This window comes from Rutidosis leptorrhynchoides, chromosome 5, assembly GCF_046630445.1.
Source record: "Rutidosis leptorrhynchoides isolate AG116_Rl617_1_P2 chromosome 5, CSIRO_AGI_Rlap_v1, whole genome shotgun sequence".
NCBI lineage: Eukaryota > Viridiplantae > Streptophyta > Magnoliopsida > Asterales > Asteraceae > Rutidosis > Rutidosis leptorrhynchoides.
In genome coordinates this window covers 442,362,044-442,378,443 of record NC_092337.1, presented here as the reverse complement: position 1 = coordinate 442,378,443, position 16,400 = coordinate 442,362,044, and the positions used below count along the sequence as shown (strand labels likewise).

The 16,400-nt window shown below is 34.6% G+C and overlaps 1 protein-coding gene across 3 annotated transcripts; it reads right to left on the bottom strand.

Moving 5' to 3' along the window:
• Nucleotides 1-10,542: 10,542 nt before the first annotated feature.
• LOC139846811 (uncharacterized) lies at nucleotides 10,543-14,190 on the bottom strand. Of its 3 annotated transcripts, none has more exons than XM_071836347.1 (8): nucleotides 14,061-14,190; nucleotides 12,873-13,948; nucleotides 12,559-12,649; nucleotides 12,308-12,465; nucleotides 12,139-12,190; nucleotides 11,997-12,073; nucleotides 11,825-11,918; nucleotides 10,543-11,373 (listed from the first exon to the last, which is right to left on the bottom strand). In XM_071836347.1, the coding sequence occupies exons 2-8, from the start codon at nucleotides 13,929-13,931 to the stop codon at nucleotides 10,814-10,816; spliced, it is 2,091 nt and encodes a 696-aa protein (XP_071692448.1). In that variant the 5' UTR covers nucleotides 13,932-13,948; nucleotides 14,061-14,190; the 3' UTR covers nucleotides 10,543-10,813. The 3 variants fall into 3 exon arrangements, with proteins under 3 accessions (XP_071692448.1, XP_071692449.1, XP_071692447.1); XM_071836348.1 differs by having other exon boundaries at nucleotides 12,873-13,940; XM_071836346.1 differs by having other exon boundaries at nucleotides 12,873-14,190.
• Between the last annotated feature and the right edge of the window lie 2,210 nt (nucleotides 14,191-16,400).

The following is a 16,400-nucleotide window of genomic DNA, read 5'->3' as shown; positions in this document are numbered from 1 at the left end:
ACGTCTTCCTCATCCTCATCGCGCACACCTCTACCATAAACAGCTCCACCATCAGCAGCAGGGGCAAGCCACTTCGGTTCGTCTTTCAAAAATTCTCATGCATCTTTAAATGCCCACATTTTCATCTCATTCGTACAATTCGATTTTTGCACACCCTCGTAAAAGTATTGTTAGACTTTTCCACTACGCCTTGAATTGCGTTTTTTTGCCTAACAATAACCTTGAAAAGCTTTACACCCCTTGTCTACATAACGTCATTTTCCTGACAACGCATCTTCATTTAGAAATCATCCTTGATCTTTATCGTTGAATTTGCTCATGACCGTACCCCATAACAAAGTTTTTTTTGGGTTTCCGATAATCGGATTATCGGACGAATCAAGCCAACATTTCGCCAACCAATCCTTTTCGACTGATGTCCAAATTCCTTTTTTTTGCACGGTTTGCGTGCCTTTTCTTTGCCTTTTCGTTAGTGACTTCGTCTTCTCCTAGCACCGCCGGCTTGTTCGGGTCTGCTTCGGTTTGTGGTTGGCTTTGTGGTTGCGTTTGTGATTGAAAAGGTGGTACATGGGATAACCCGAGTTCTCTTTGAATTTCTTGTAGTTTTTCAAAATTGTTGTAGTTGATAGATTTGGTGTTCAATATCTTGTGTGGACATATTAAACGAGCTAGTTGTATAATTGGCAAAACCAAGTGTTGGTCGAGATTGGTTTGAAGATGACGTGCCGGGAGTTGTCAGTTCGGCGTCGGATAAAATGTTATTATATAACGACCACTCGTTCGGGTTTGCCATTGTTGAGTTTTGTTTTAGACTATATAGATGAGACAAAATAAGTGAGTTGGGAGGATATATGGATAGTGAAATAAGTTTGTAAAGTGAGTTGTGATAAATAAATAAAAAAATATGATGAGTTTGGTGTGTATATATATAGATAAAATTGTAACTGTAATTTAGTTTATTTATTTATTTATCTATTCATTGCATTCAAAAGACATTAACGGCTCCAATTGAAACATTTGACCACCATCTGAAACTTGCCACGTCGCCCCATGAGCTCCAACACGTTGACATCTCCTCCGTGCAACCACCCAGCTCACTAGCCGAAATCCCCATTAGCACGCCTTGTTACCTGCGTGGTTATGGCTTGCTGGACCAAAAATGACTCCAACATGCCTCTAATAGAGACGGTCTTAAACGTGCCACTGTAGCCTTAAAATGTTATAGTGACACAATTGATATGTGCCACTATTAGGCTTTAGCATTAGAATTTCTAGTAACATCTTTTTATGTGCCAACAGTCTTATAGTGCGTCAGCTAATTGAACAGTCTATAGTGGCACTTTTTTTTATGTGCCAGCCATTCTCATAAGATGCATCAATGTTTAAATTTCACTAGTATGGTATCTTAGGTAGATAAATAGTCAAAAATAATCACGAGATAATCTTGCTAGGTTGTGTTGTTTATCCTAGGTGACCTTAAAGGTAAAAACTATATCCGTTTATTATTTTTTATTTGTTGTGGCTACCCAATTAATTCATTAATTCATATATTCTTTAAACATAGCATGTCATTGAGTAAGTATTGTTTTCTTTGTGTATATTTTTAAATTTACATGTTAGATATATAAACTTCAAACTACTCATGCTACTTTTGACATCAATTTATTCGTCTTTGGTACATGTGTAAAATGTGCAACCAAACATGGTCTAAAATTTTGTAGGGCTTCAAAGTTTAATAAATAATAATGCATATATTGAAACAATAAATTGTAATTGTAATTAGCTAGTTTACAATTTACGAATTTCAGAAGAAAAAAAAATGTATTATTGTTTGACCCATTAGTGATCTTAATCTATAATAAAAATAATATTGCCCCAAGTAATTTTAACTGAAGTTGTTGAAATTCTAATGCCATAATCGCTTATCAAGTGTTGTTGACCATTCTAATAACTGTGCATTTGTAGAAAGAAGTTTTTTAAAATTGAAGTTGTTGAAATTCTACTTGTGATTTACCATGTCACAAGAAATACTTAATAGGTTGGCGTTGATAGCTATTTAGAATGATAACTTAGGAACTATTGACTATAAAGAGCTGACCGATAATTTTACTTCAAAAAATGCTATGATAGCTATTTAATAACAGCTTTATTAGAATGACATGGCAATTATTTGTTAATAAAATAAACTGTTACGTTACGTTTGTTTTGGGAATTTTTTTTGTATTGATAATTTTAATAGTATTATCTTTTTATATGTATTAAAAAAATTAATTTCTATAAAGGAGTCCATTACTATGTCTCGAACACGGTCCTCAAAATTACTCAGACTACTCTGAACTTATTTATACTATTGGTTTAAAACTATGCCAGTTGCATAATGTTGAACATGTCTAAAAGAATACAGGATCATTGCAAGTTAAAGTTATATTTTTGATCTCTTAATATTAATTATTATTATTAATTATTGTTGCTATTGGTTTAAAACTATGCCACTTACATAACGTTGAACATTTCTAAAAGAAGACATGATCATTACTAGTTAAAGTTATATTATTGGTTTCTTAATACTAACTATTGTTGATGTGGTTCTTATAAAGATACTTTTGGATCCTTAGTTTTTTAAACCACTTTTTAGTGTTCTGAAAGATTTCATTTCAAATATTACAAGTTGTAGACTTGAAAATCAAAAAGTATTGACAATCAATGATGATGTTATGATGTATCTTAGTGGATAATAGTGGGTAGGTTCTTGTTTTCTAGTTTCGAACTCATCCGTAATTACGTTGTATCTTTGTTCATCATTCGATGAATTGACCTTTGTATGTGGTATTTGTTATTTTAGCCCCCTAAAAAGGTGGATAAATGCGGGTTAAATTCAAGATAAAATCTAATGAATTTTTTTTTTTGAAAAGCCAACAAAAATTATATTAGAAAAGGAAAAGATACAACCAGGAGGGCCTTAGGCCAAATTACAAAAATAGCATCTAGAGCTTAAGCTAAACAAATAAACGCGAAAACACCTACGCACGAAGAAACATGTAAACATAAAAAGGAAGATACAAACTAAACAAAGATCACGTATATATAAAACAGTGTGTATAGTTAAAAGTTGGTAGGAAAAAGCCTTCATCCGTCGGTTACTACTAGGGGAGGTCAACTTGTGCCAAGACAAGCCGGAATAGGACACGAGATACAGTGCTGATCAAGCAGCGACAAAGCAATCGAGCCTAAAACCACTTAGAGCTCTCTAAGAAGCAATTCAACAGAATCCGGCATAAAAAACCTACCTTAACCAACACCTACTTTTGAGAGAGATGCATCGAAACTTTTGGGATTAGTGATCCAAGATAACCAATTTAGAGAACCTTTTTTCCAACGAGCGTTTATCCACTCGAAACTTTTGCTTTGAATATCTGCGACGGTCTTTGAGGAGCTAAAACAGTTGCCACCGAACGTACGGGCATTCCTATGAGCCCAAATATGGTATGAAGTAACCCAAACAACGGCTTGCCAAATGGTTAATCCATGATGGGAATTTAAACACGGGTTTGGACTTTTTGCAATGTCGGAAATATTTGAGATAGGTAGATGGCTAAGATTCCACCATTTTCGTATTCTAACCCAAATGTCTTTTGCAAAACTACATGTAAGGAGCGTGTGGTGAAGAGATTCAATATCGTCATCACAAACCGGACATCTCAAGGAGTGAAGATCAATACCTTTTTTATCTAACGAGACTCTAACAGGCAATTTGTTTTGTTTCGCCCTCCAAACGAAGATACCTATCTTTTGCGGGATAAGAGGGTTAAGGTCCGTAGGCTGAGGCGGAGACGTAAATGCACTTTCGGCTGCTCGTGAACTGAGAAACTCAACCAAGGAGTTGGTGGAAAATCGACCCGACGGGTCAAGCTTCCAAGACCAAGGGGATGCAGGCTGCCGAGAAGTGCCAGCAGCAGGAGCAGGCAGACCAGCGGAAGAGCATGCAAAGGGGTACGCTTTGATTGCTTCGGTAAGAGCAATAAGGTCATCTTCATTACGCCATCTCGGGGTCAAGGTCCAATTCCATTTGAAAACCAACGGGCTAACTGAAAAATCCAAACGATCGGCAATGGAGGCTTCTATAGAAGCCTCGAGTTTGAAAAGTCTCGGATACGCGTCTTTGAGAGACATGTCTCCTATCCACTTGTCAATCCAAAATTTCGTGCCCGCACCATTACCTACATCTTTTACAAAAGCATTAGAAAGATTACACCCTAACTTAGTTAGGGTGTTTTCAATAATGATAATATTATACCAAGGGCGACCCGAGAGCCGATTCAAATTGTTTTCGGGTATCAAGGTAGTGCAACCCAATCCCCCTCCCGAACCATAAATACTTTTGATAATTCGAACCCAAAAAACATTTTCGCCCGAGAGTAATCTCCACCACCATTTGGTTAGAAGTGCAAGATTTTTAGTTTTTAAGGAGCATACATTTAAACCACCAAATTTGTAAGGTAAAAGTATTTGATCCCATTTAACCCATGCCATTTTCTTATCGTCATGAGATCCCCCCCAAAAAAAGTCCCGTCGTAACCTTTCAAGTTCTTTAATTACACTAACCGGCGCTTTGAAAAGTGAAAAATAGTAGAGTGGGAGACTAGTTAGGACCGCTTTAATTAGAGTGAGTCGTCCTCCAAAGGATATAGATTTAGCTTTCCAATCCGATAAACGTTTTTTAAACTTTTCAAGAATAGGAGCCCAAGTATTGAACGAACTTATTTTTGCCCCAATTGGGAGTCCTAGGTAATTAAAGGGAAAGGACCCTTCTTTGCAATTAAACCACGACGCTAAGCTAGCAAGTTCAGAGTTAGTTGTGCAAATACCATAAACATTACTTTTGTGAAGATTTATTTTTAGGCCCGATAAATCCTCGAAACATTTAAGAATTTTCAAAATATTTCTGACTTCGACTTTATTCCATTTTCCAAAAATGATTGTGTCATCCGCATATTGGAGGTGTGACACAACGACTTTATCTTTTCCAATCTCGACACCATTTATTAACTTTTTCTTTGTAGCACTTTTCAAAAGTTGGTTTAATCCTTCTCCCGCAATGATGAATAGAAAAGGGGATAATGGGTCCCCTTGTCTTACACCTCTTTTGGGGAAGAATTGATCGGTAGGAGAGCCATTGATTAAAACAGAAGTAGATGTAGAATTAAGGCAAGACAAAATCCAATTGACCCATTTGGCCCCGAAACCCATTGAAGACATTATTGAGCTAAGAAAATCCCAATCTAGACAATCAAAAGCTTTTTCAAAATCAACTTTAAAAATAAAACTCTTTTGATTCCTGGATTTAAGATCTTCTAAAGACTCAAGAGCAATTAAGACACCATCAAGTATATATCTATTGGAAATAAAGGCACTTTGTTCATCGCCTATTAGCCCCGGGATTATTTTGCGAATACGGTTTGCAAGTATTTTGGAGAGAATTTTGTAGTAACTCCCGATGAGACTAATAGGCCTAAAACTAGAAAAGTTAAGAGGATCATTGACCTTTGGGATGAGGGTAATGAAGGAGGCGTTGCACCCGTTGGAAATGGATCCTGTTTTCCAGAACCACTTAAGAGCTTTGAGGAGATCATCTTTAATAATGTCCCAGAATTTGATATAAAACAAGATGTTGAACCCATCCGGTCCCGGAGCCTTATTTCTACCACAACTCTTTATAGCGTCAAGTACTTCGGCTTCGGTAAAGGGGGATTCCAAAACTTCGGCCGAAGTTGCTTCAATTTTTGGCCCGTCCCAATTATTTAACAACCATGGATCCGAGGTGTTCTTTTTGAAAAGTCCCTGAAAAAAAGAAAAAGCTTCATTTTTTATAGTTAAGGGATTAGAATTCCATACCCCACCTATGTTGACACCATGAATGTTATTTTTCTGATTTCTCCGTCGAATGAAAGAGTGGAAAAATTTACTATTCTCATCTCCTTCTAAAGCCCATTTGAATCTTGATTTTTGTTTAAGCATTTCTAATTGTGATCTCTCTTTTTGAAGAAGGTTTTCTTTGTCTGCCATCCATTTGTTGTAATCCTCATCATTTAGAGCGGATATTTCGGCTTTCTTTTCCCAATCATTAATCACACACGTCAATTCTTCAATTTCCGTTTTCAATTTACCATGAGATGTCGAATACCACCTTTTAAGATCTTGCTTGACTAACTTGAGTTTGTCTCGAAAAATGCAATCGGGTTTGGTACTATTTGTTCTTTTGTTCCAAGTTGATTTGATGATGTCAAGAGAGTCTTCGTGCATTAACCATTCATCGAAAACTTTCACCGGTTTCGGACCAAAATCTATGTTTCCGTCTCTAAGAATAAGTGGACAATGATCCGTGTGTTTTTTATCCAAAACTAAAACATTCAAATTTGGCCATTGAAGAATAAGGTTTTCCGAAACAAGGAATCTATCAAGCTTGCTAAATTTTGTACCATTATCACTAATTCGGGTGTACGTTCTTCCACCTAAAGGTAAATCAAGCAGTGAATTGTCCTTGATAAAATCGTTGAAAAGTTTAGCGCGTCTTTCACAAAATTCCGTATTTTTCCTTTCCGAGGAAAATCTAACTTCGTTAAAATCACCAAAGAGAGCCCACATAGCTCCATCGTATTTCTGGATATCATTAAGATCATTCCACATCTTTCTTTTTTCAGAATCAGATTGCGGGCCGTAGATGTTCACAAGTATTATCTCGGTACCTATATCTTTCCAAAATCCTTTTATCGCAATAAAGGAATCACGCTCAACAACATGGTTAGCATTAAAAAGATTGGGGTCCCAAATCGTAATAATCCCACCCGAGTTACCTTTCGATTTTTTAAAAGCGTATTTATAGTCGCAACAACCCCAAACCTTCTCCACCCAAGATTTCGAGATTTTTTCTGCTTTTGTTTCCTGAAGGGCGATTACATTTGGCCTTTGATTATAACAAACCCGCTTAAACCAATTAAATTTATTTTTATCATCAAGACCCAGACCTCTAATATTTAAAGATAATATCTTCATAATTAACAGATTAATATATCACGAAAAATAGAAACGAAGTCAGAAGGTACCTCAAAGATTGGGAGCAGACTGTTTTCGTGTTAAGCCCAAGATCTCACCGACTTCCTCAATATTAAGTGACTTTTCTGAGTTGGAATGTCCATTATGATCTGAGTTACATGAAGATGATGATTTTTTTGATTTGATTTTTACCCTCTTTCGATTAGGGTTCCTGGCATGTGATTTTGCATTAAGAATTCTAGAGGTAGAGTTCCATATTCTTATGCTGGACCAGACAGAATCAGTTGAAGAAGTTTTGCGTTTTTTGCTTGGGATGCATGAGGGGTTAAGTGAGACATCACGTCTGATAGCAGTAGATATGTCAGCGTCTTGGTTGGAGGGAGAGACATTAAAAACGAAGACATCAGTAGGTTTTGAAGGGATAGGATGGGGCTGAATAACAGGATCGGTTGAGTTTGGGTTTGGGTCAGGGGTGGAGGATGGGTTAAAATCAAAGCACTTATTAGTAAACCCAGTTTTGTCTAGTGGGGTTGAACCAGCAACATCACCATGTTGGGCCGGAGGACTGTGGGATTGGGCAACAAGGGAAGGCGATTCTGATAAGTCGATGGGCTTATCGTCACTTGGGCTAAAGGAGTCAGAAACTTCAATTGGGTTTGAGTAGTTTAATGTATCGTTTATCGAGCGAGAATTTGGGGAATCGTTAACCGAGATAGGCTCAGCATTATCATTTTGGGGGAAACGAATATGGGTATTTCCGAGGTCGACTTTTGGAGTTCCATTGCCCAAGTCATTAGATTCTTCATTAAAATCGTCATTAAAGTTTGCTGACGTGGCAAATAATTTTGAACTACCCTCCTCATTTGCCGGAAAGTCATTTTCCGGTAGCCAACCATCGTCTTCATTTTCGTCCTTGTCTGAGTAGGCATGAATAGATTCGTTATCATTTTCAGCATTGGTGTTGTTGTCCCATGAATCATGTTCCTTTTCTTTCATCTCAATTTCTATAATCCCTTTTATGTCTTCAATAACTTTGACATAATGAACACTTCCATCATCCACTTTGGCATGGACCATGGTGTTGATGAGTTCATCGCCCCATAGTTTGACGAGGACTTTGGCCGTTACGAGATTCTGGTTACCATTAAAATCACAGTTATGGACATCGTGTATAGATCCGAACCACCCTGCTATTTTCCTGAAATTTTTTTCCGACCAACAAGTGATTGGGACACCTTTGATCGTTAGCCAAGAAAGCCTAGCTGACTTGAAGCATTTGTCATCAACTTTTCGAATATTTTTTAGCCAACTTTTGAGGATATGGTTTTCATCATTAAGTATGTTATTAACAGTTGATTCATCCTCGAAAGTGAGACATAATTCAAGACCACCAAGATATTTGATGTTGAACTTTGAAAGTCCCTCAGCGGAGCAAAGAGTTGGAAAGTCTTCAATTAGGTCAATGTCAATAATCTCGCCAATAATAGCCTTTTTGAGAATTTTTTTGTTTGCATCTTCAGGTTCAAGTGTGACCATACGGGGCTTGTTTGCAGGATTTGTGTATGTTACTGCAGGTACAGTGGGTGGGTTTTGGTCGGTGGAAGAGGGGTAGTTTGAATGGCTAGTTGATTTTGGTACGTATTGGGTTTTAGATTGAAGGGGTCTGGTGGTTTGGGATGGTTTTGTAACGTTTTGGGTACTGGAATGGTGTGGCTTGGGATGTACAGGTTCATTTAGGCTATTCAACATCTGATGGTGTTTTTGTTCATGGGCCAGGAACGCTCTAAGCCAATTACCATTCAAATATATTGAATTTAACCTCTTAAGAAGGAACTCAGTATCAAGGATATTTGAAAAACGAACAAAGCCATACCTTTTCCCATTCTTCAGGGTTTTTCTAAAAGGAAGATAAAGGTCTGCCACCACACCATAACGCTTGAAGAAGAGTAGAAGGTCATTATATGTCCAGTGATCAGGAAAGTTAAAAAACATGATGGATGTTATAGGATTTGGCTGATTAATGGGGATATTATTTGGATAGGAAGCAAACCGATTGGAAGAGGTTGGGGGTTTTTTGAAAAGAGGCGAAGAAGATCTGAAATTAGGGTTGCCATATTTGTGGATTAGGTTACGGAAGTTTTGTTTATTAGGGGAAGATTTATGTTTTCTGGTCACCGGAATCCAAACTCCTTCCTCAGTGACATCATGGTTTTCCGGTTGTGGATTCGCCGGAGGAGTGGGTTTTGCATTGTTAAGGTTCCTGTATTTAAAAGTATTGGGGTATCGGTTTTGATTGATTGGGGTGAAAGGAGAGGTAGGAAATGTAAACATGGTTGAAGAATTGGAATTAGTTAAGAAAGGTGAACGATTAATTGATCGGAGAAGAACGTTTGAGAGCATTTTGATTTTTATTCTACATAGATCTAGATCTAATGAAACGCCTATAACAGAACAGAAAAATAAAATGCTAACAGCATACCAGATTAAAGGTGAACGATTTGTAATCTTCCCTAAGGGTTTGATTCCATACCCTCTTTTCAAATTAGTGTGCTTTTTTAAAATCTAATGAATTAGTTAATCCTTTGTAAGCACGTAACGAACACCACATGAACTTTATGGTTATAGTGTAACTGTTATCTAGAAATTATTATTATTATACTAATTAAAACAAACATTTCAGTATATATACATCTGTGGTTGTTCCAAAAAAGAACAAAATCTAAACTTGTTACTTGTTAGTTTCCATACCGTTAGACAATTAAAAAGGTGATTTCTTGTCATGTGAATTATTAAGTAGCACTGTAGCAGAGCATATAGTGGGCCATGACAATTATGCCACAAATTTGAAAGGTCTGAACTCAGCCCAAATCTATTTTTTGGTGGACTGTTTTAGCAGTGTTTTATACCGTAGTAGTCTGATTCAAACTAAAACTATACTCGAGTTTGTTTTATTATCAAGCCTTTGAATTGGGATTGAATTTTGTTTGACCCGATAATTGAGATGCAACTGGTGATGGGTAAAGGATTCCTTCATCTAGGATGTTCATCGATTCAATCATCAGTTTGTTTAATTTAATCGGTTCAGTTTTTCCGATTTTTAAAAATCAGTCTTATTCCACACGAACTTACAAAATGTCAACTATTCAATCACAAACATGATCAATCCGAAAGGCACATGATATGTTCTAACACAATTTATACTAACCGTTACTTTCAACGAATTAGGAAGCCAACGCGTGTAGAGAAATACTAATTTCTCTTTTTAAGTATATATTACATATTATGAATATATGAAAAAGATAAAATAGCTAACGCCAACGTTAGTGTGAAGTAGTCGATCGGGTATTGTTCATTTGACTTCTTGTTTTAGTATAAATAAATAAATAAATAAATGTTAATGCTAATGCTAATGCTAATGCTAATTAATGTTAATGATTAAAACACTAAACAAAGATGATGGAGAAAAAAAAAATAATTTGACAAAATAAAAAATGAAGTAAAAAATATGCTTTAATTTCTAAGCTTAATGATGGTGTTTAAAACCTCAATTGGTTACAACATTGGGTGTACATTAAAGAAAACCCAAAGCAAAAAATGTAAAAAAATCTATAACAAAAACTCAGCACCAGTTTCCTGTCATAGAAACCAGATTCGTGTGTTGTTTAGATATCGTATCATATACATACCGAATTTATTATAGTTATATAAATTATATATATAATCCAGAGACGATCTATGTACTCAAAGAAGACGATTTAAGGCTTTACATTCGTATAGGTAACCCGTAATTCAAATACGTTCTAATCCTCCCATCCCAACCTGCTGCAACGATCACGAGACCCCACATATGGGGAGCGACAAAAGTGTTCTGATACGCGCTTTTCAAGAACCTGTACTCTGATCTATGCATCGATGGCGAAACACTTACTTGAGTTGAATCTGGGAGTGTCTCAGCTGGCCATGTTGGCGGGGCCCTCAAGAAAAATCCAAGGGTGGTGGTTGACGATGGTGATTGGACTCTGGGTGAATCAATCGTACTTCTTGGAACAACAACATTAGTACTAGTGTTGTTGTTGGTTAATGTTAGACGGGGTGACGGGAGTGTTGCAGCAATGGTTTTGATACCGCACCATGGTATGGCAATTGTTGCGTTTTGTGATAAAAAGTTCTCGAACGATAAGTTGGTTTTGGGTTTTTTAACGAACTTATGGGGGCTTTTTATGTTATTCCAAACGTATATGTTTGAATCATCGGCGACTGAGATAATATGTTTTCCGTCTGAAGTGAAACACGCCGACATTTGGCTTCCTGAACTTCTATTTCCTGCTTATACAAGTATCAAACATCGGTTGAATCATATTTAAACATTAAGGTGGTGTTTATTTTTCAGTCTACAATCTTATTATATCTTATGTCTGCGCGCTCATAGACGTTTTAACTGCATAAAAAAATTTAGGCCACATTGTTTCTACACATGGTCCACAGATCTTCAGACAAAAACATCTTAAAAAACAAACAACTAAATGCATCTGAAATACTCCCTCCGTCCCCAATTTATTATCCATTATACCTTTTCGAAATGTCCATTCTTTTGCGACTTGGTGTATATGCATGTAAGACAAAAATATACATAAAAAGTAAGAAGTAAAACTGCAAAGCTAACAAAAAGTACAATGTAATAATTATGTTTTTTAAATTGCGTATTTTTTGTCTGGAGATAATAAAATTGGGAACGGAGGAAGTACTATTTTGTGGTTCATGATTATCGGCGTACCTTTAAATTTACCAACAACGTTGATCCCACATAGGATTCTCACTTGTGAATCAGCCGATGAAACCATGATTTTCCTGGAGTCAATTGGGCAAAACTGAAAAACGAAACGTTAAAGCCAAAGAGTAATTAAAAACCGTCAAACTAAAAGAAACGATTCTGTTACTGTTGATACCTGGAATCCAGTTATCCTCTTTGGCCACTTCTTTTTACTCATTGACGAAATTTGCGTACACAACTGCAGCCGCTCGTCTGTACATAATACTTTATCAACTTACAGAACGAAACATTTTACAAACAAGAATTAATTTTTATACCTATTATTTCATAGAAACTGCATTTCCCATCTAAGGTTCCCACAATGCTTCCCTGAAGTAGACAAAAAAAAGGTGATTTTTTTTAGCTTGAATTTAATGATTTAACATTAACATAGTTAAAAGAAGCATAAAAAGGAAGAAATGATATGGAACAATGAATACAACAAACCTTTCCATTTGGATTATAACTAACAGCAGTAACGATATCACCAACATCGATCCAATCAATAACGTGACAACTATGCACATCCCAAATACGCACTTTCCCATCTATCGAACCGCTAATGAAATAGTTGTCGTCCACCGGATTAAACTCGACACACGTCACTACAAGTAAAGTGTATGCATTAACGAAACTAGTCTTTAAAAAATAAATAATTAAAGGATGCTAAAACACAGTATACATTTTCCGTTTCTCACCATAGTTGTTATGAGTAAAGACCTTAAGGCATTTGCAATGTCCAACTTTCCACATACGAACAGTCTTATCAACAGAAGACGAAAGGAGATACTACATTATCGAAACACAAGTTTACTATCAAGATCATGTATTGTGAGCGTATTCTAATTAAAGTTTTGGATTTTGCTAATGAGAGTCCTAAGAGTTGTTGTTAACATGCAGAAAAAACTTGTACTGTTATCAAACTATACAAGCATTTTCTGCACGTTAATGAGGCTGTAGTAAGCAAAATCCTAAAGTTAATAAAAAACTTTTAAACTCCCAAAGTTCATACCCCTTTTTTAGACCATGAAAGGGACAATATTTCACCAAAATGACCATGAAACTCGTGAACCGGTCTCTCCAAGATTCTAAAAACTTTCGGTGGCAAAATAACGCAAGCCAGTTCTGACGATTTCCCAAAACCTTTAATTCCACGCGTTTTCTCATTATTGACCTTAACACGGGCTAATTCAGAGAGAGGATTAGTTGAAAAGTAAACGGATGAATGATCAGTTTGTCTTGTTTTAGACAAATTTGGATCATGATCTTCAAAAATCATCCAAACGCGAACAATACCATCTTCACCTGCACTTGCAAGATATCTACCATCATGACTGAACTTAATCATTGTAATCGAACCGTTATGCGCTGCAAACTCTTGTGTGGCATAAAGCGACGATAACTCCTTCGATTTCTTTTTGTGCGAGTGTACGTTCACCGAGCATGAATCTTTTGACTTCGTATTATTACTTTCTTTATTACAAGTCAACGATCCATCATCATGTTTATCCGTAATTCGAGCCATAACACTTAGTTTTTGCAACCATCCCTTTTTCACTTTCTTCCTACGATCTAACAAATTACGAATTTCACCTTGTTTTCGCGATGAACTAACATCTGCCTTAATAGCCTTACAATCAATTTCTTCATCCAAAACTCTAGTTTTGACTTCAACATGATCTTGTACCGAAGATTCAAACTTCATAACTCTACTAGACCAATTAGATATCGATGGAACCGCCTCTTTTGAATCTGTTTTTACAGGCAGGACAACCTCTTTGTCTTGTCTTATTTCATCAACAAAAACATGTTCATGTTCATGTTCATGTTCATAATCATATTCAGTTTCTATATGATCTCTATGTACAAGCCAACTAGAATTTAAACCCATAAATTTAAGAAATTTATCACGTCTAGTATCAGCACCATCTAAATTACAAACCCAGTAATCATACCCAAAACCAGAAGTACAACAATCTTCATTAGAATCTGAGTCAGACAATTCATCAAACACCTCATGTGCATCATAAAAACAATCTTCATCTTCATTTTCTTCACTGTAACTATCCATCTTTGAATCCTAATATTCTAACCCAACAAGTAATTAAGCGAGTAAATCATATCAGAATTGAAAGAAAATATACATATACATATATAAACAGATGATGATATGAAACGGGGTACAAATGAAAACTCAAACCTGTTTACTAAATCAAAATCATCAATATTGAATTTGAATAAATTAACAAAACGGACACCAATTTTGAAGATGTGTGAGCGTTTTCAAATTCTCTCTCTCTCTCTCTCTCTCTCTCTCTCTCTCTCTCTCTCTCTCTCTCTCTCTCTCATATTATTTTCAAAGAAAAGGAATAAAGGATTAAGAGAAATCTACCAATTGCAGGGTCACCTGGATAGTCATATCCACACAATCAATTTTTACACATTACAAATACATAGCCAAACATGTTTTACAGTATTGTACTGTATAACACTGTAAAACATGTTTGATTATGTATTTATAAAAATTGGTTATGTATATATCATCCTAAAGGGTTTGATTTCTCTTGATTTTATCTTTTCTATAGCCCTTATTAAAGTTTATACTCCGTAATTGTTTAATACAGAGTATAATTTTTTATTATTATTCACTTTCTATATTTAAATTTAATATATTTAATTTTAAAGATTTGATTTAACTTATAGTATAGTATAAGGGCATAAAATAAGCTCCATTAAATGTAATAAAACTTTCTTTTCTTTTAATATATAATTTAAGTCATTTAATAAACTTAACAATTTCCATTTATACATAAGCATATTCATCCTAATTAATAGAAACTTTTATCCAATTAATACATCTTATCCTATGCCTTAAAGCACAAATTAGATAATTCTATTTTTTAATTATAACTTTAAATTTTATAGATAAGAAATTAATTTATTTGAAGTAATAAATTTTGCAGTCTATTTTTTTTTTCATTTTTTTTCATTGAAACTAACAAAAACTATACAAACGAAAGCAATTAATCGAAAGATGAAAAGCTGGACAAAATATAAGAGAATACCGATTAGGCTCTAAACAAAAAAAAAAAAAAAAAAAAAAAAAAACTCCTAACCGCTATCTACACCAAGCTAAACCTGTAAAAAGAACCGAACATGGGCGATATAGAACATCGAGCCATAAACTCATAGTACGCTGAAAAAACCAACTATTCAAACTCCTAGACAAAACAAAAACACTAAAATAAAATAAAAATGAGGCAGTTATTTTCTAGTCTAGATATACATTTGATCGAAGTCTTATACATTATACGGCAAAAAACATTTAAATTTAAATATGAAGTCAAATTCTTTTCTTTCACCCTAAAAATAAAAGTTATACATTTGAATATAATTATATAAAGTCAATACTAAAATAAAAATAAAAATAAAAATAGAATAAAAATAACAGTTGTAGTTAGATGAAAAATCTATAGTTTCTATTAAAATTCTATAATGATGATGTCATTATTAGCCTATTTCTTTTGTTAAGAAAAATCAAAAAAAAAAAAAAAATCTAAGTCATCTTATGATGTCATTAACATTAATTAAATAATTTATTATTTATTTAAAGTTTTATCATATATACCATTTTTAACTTTAATAATAACATAGTTACCCACTTAAATATGATTATATCACATGAGCTCATTTTAAACATATTTACTCATGTATTCAATCTTAATGTAATACGTCTTTATGCCCTAATTTTTTTAGCGACAATTATTCATGTTTGCTTTTTTCCCTTCTTCGAGCTATGTACTATGATATTAACTACCATAATCGATATATGCTAATCATCTAATTCTCCTCAACGGTATAAAGCTATTATAAGGAGAGAATACATAATGTGATCACTATTAGTTATCTTTATATATCTTTAGCTGACTGGAATTTTTTTTATTGCTGTTAATTTCTCTTAATTGATAGGCTACGGATACTATAAATCACGTTTCGTCAAAAAATTGATATGTATATCTAACTAATTACAATTGTTTACTTCTTTTGCTCACATCACCAGTAGCACTTCAGTTATTATTTTGACCAACAATATAATGAGATAACAATACTGATTTACATACATATACAACGATATTACTACAATAATGAAAATGATAATGATCCACTTTTTTTATTTTGGGATGTCTCATTTCAAGTATCTACTTGATATTTCAATCAATCAGAAGAGGTTATTCTGGAGAGAGAAGATTTCTGATTGGTGGAGAATGAAGTTAGTGGAATTCCCTAAAACTTTGTGCAAAAAGTAACTGGATACTTGTAGTCGGACGGATGGGGTATTATTATATTATTATTATTCATATATATGTTTTCTTTACGGGATTAATTACGTTACATATGTATGCGAAATACATGTCTCAATAAAATATTGTAATGTAAATTTTATGATAAAAAAAATAATAATTGTGATCAAAATTGAAAGTAAGTGGTGGGAGAATAAATGTAGTTCATTTATTCTGACTAAGTTAAGTATATCAATATG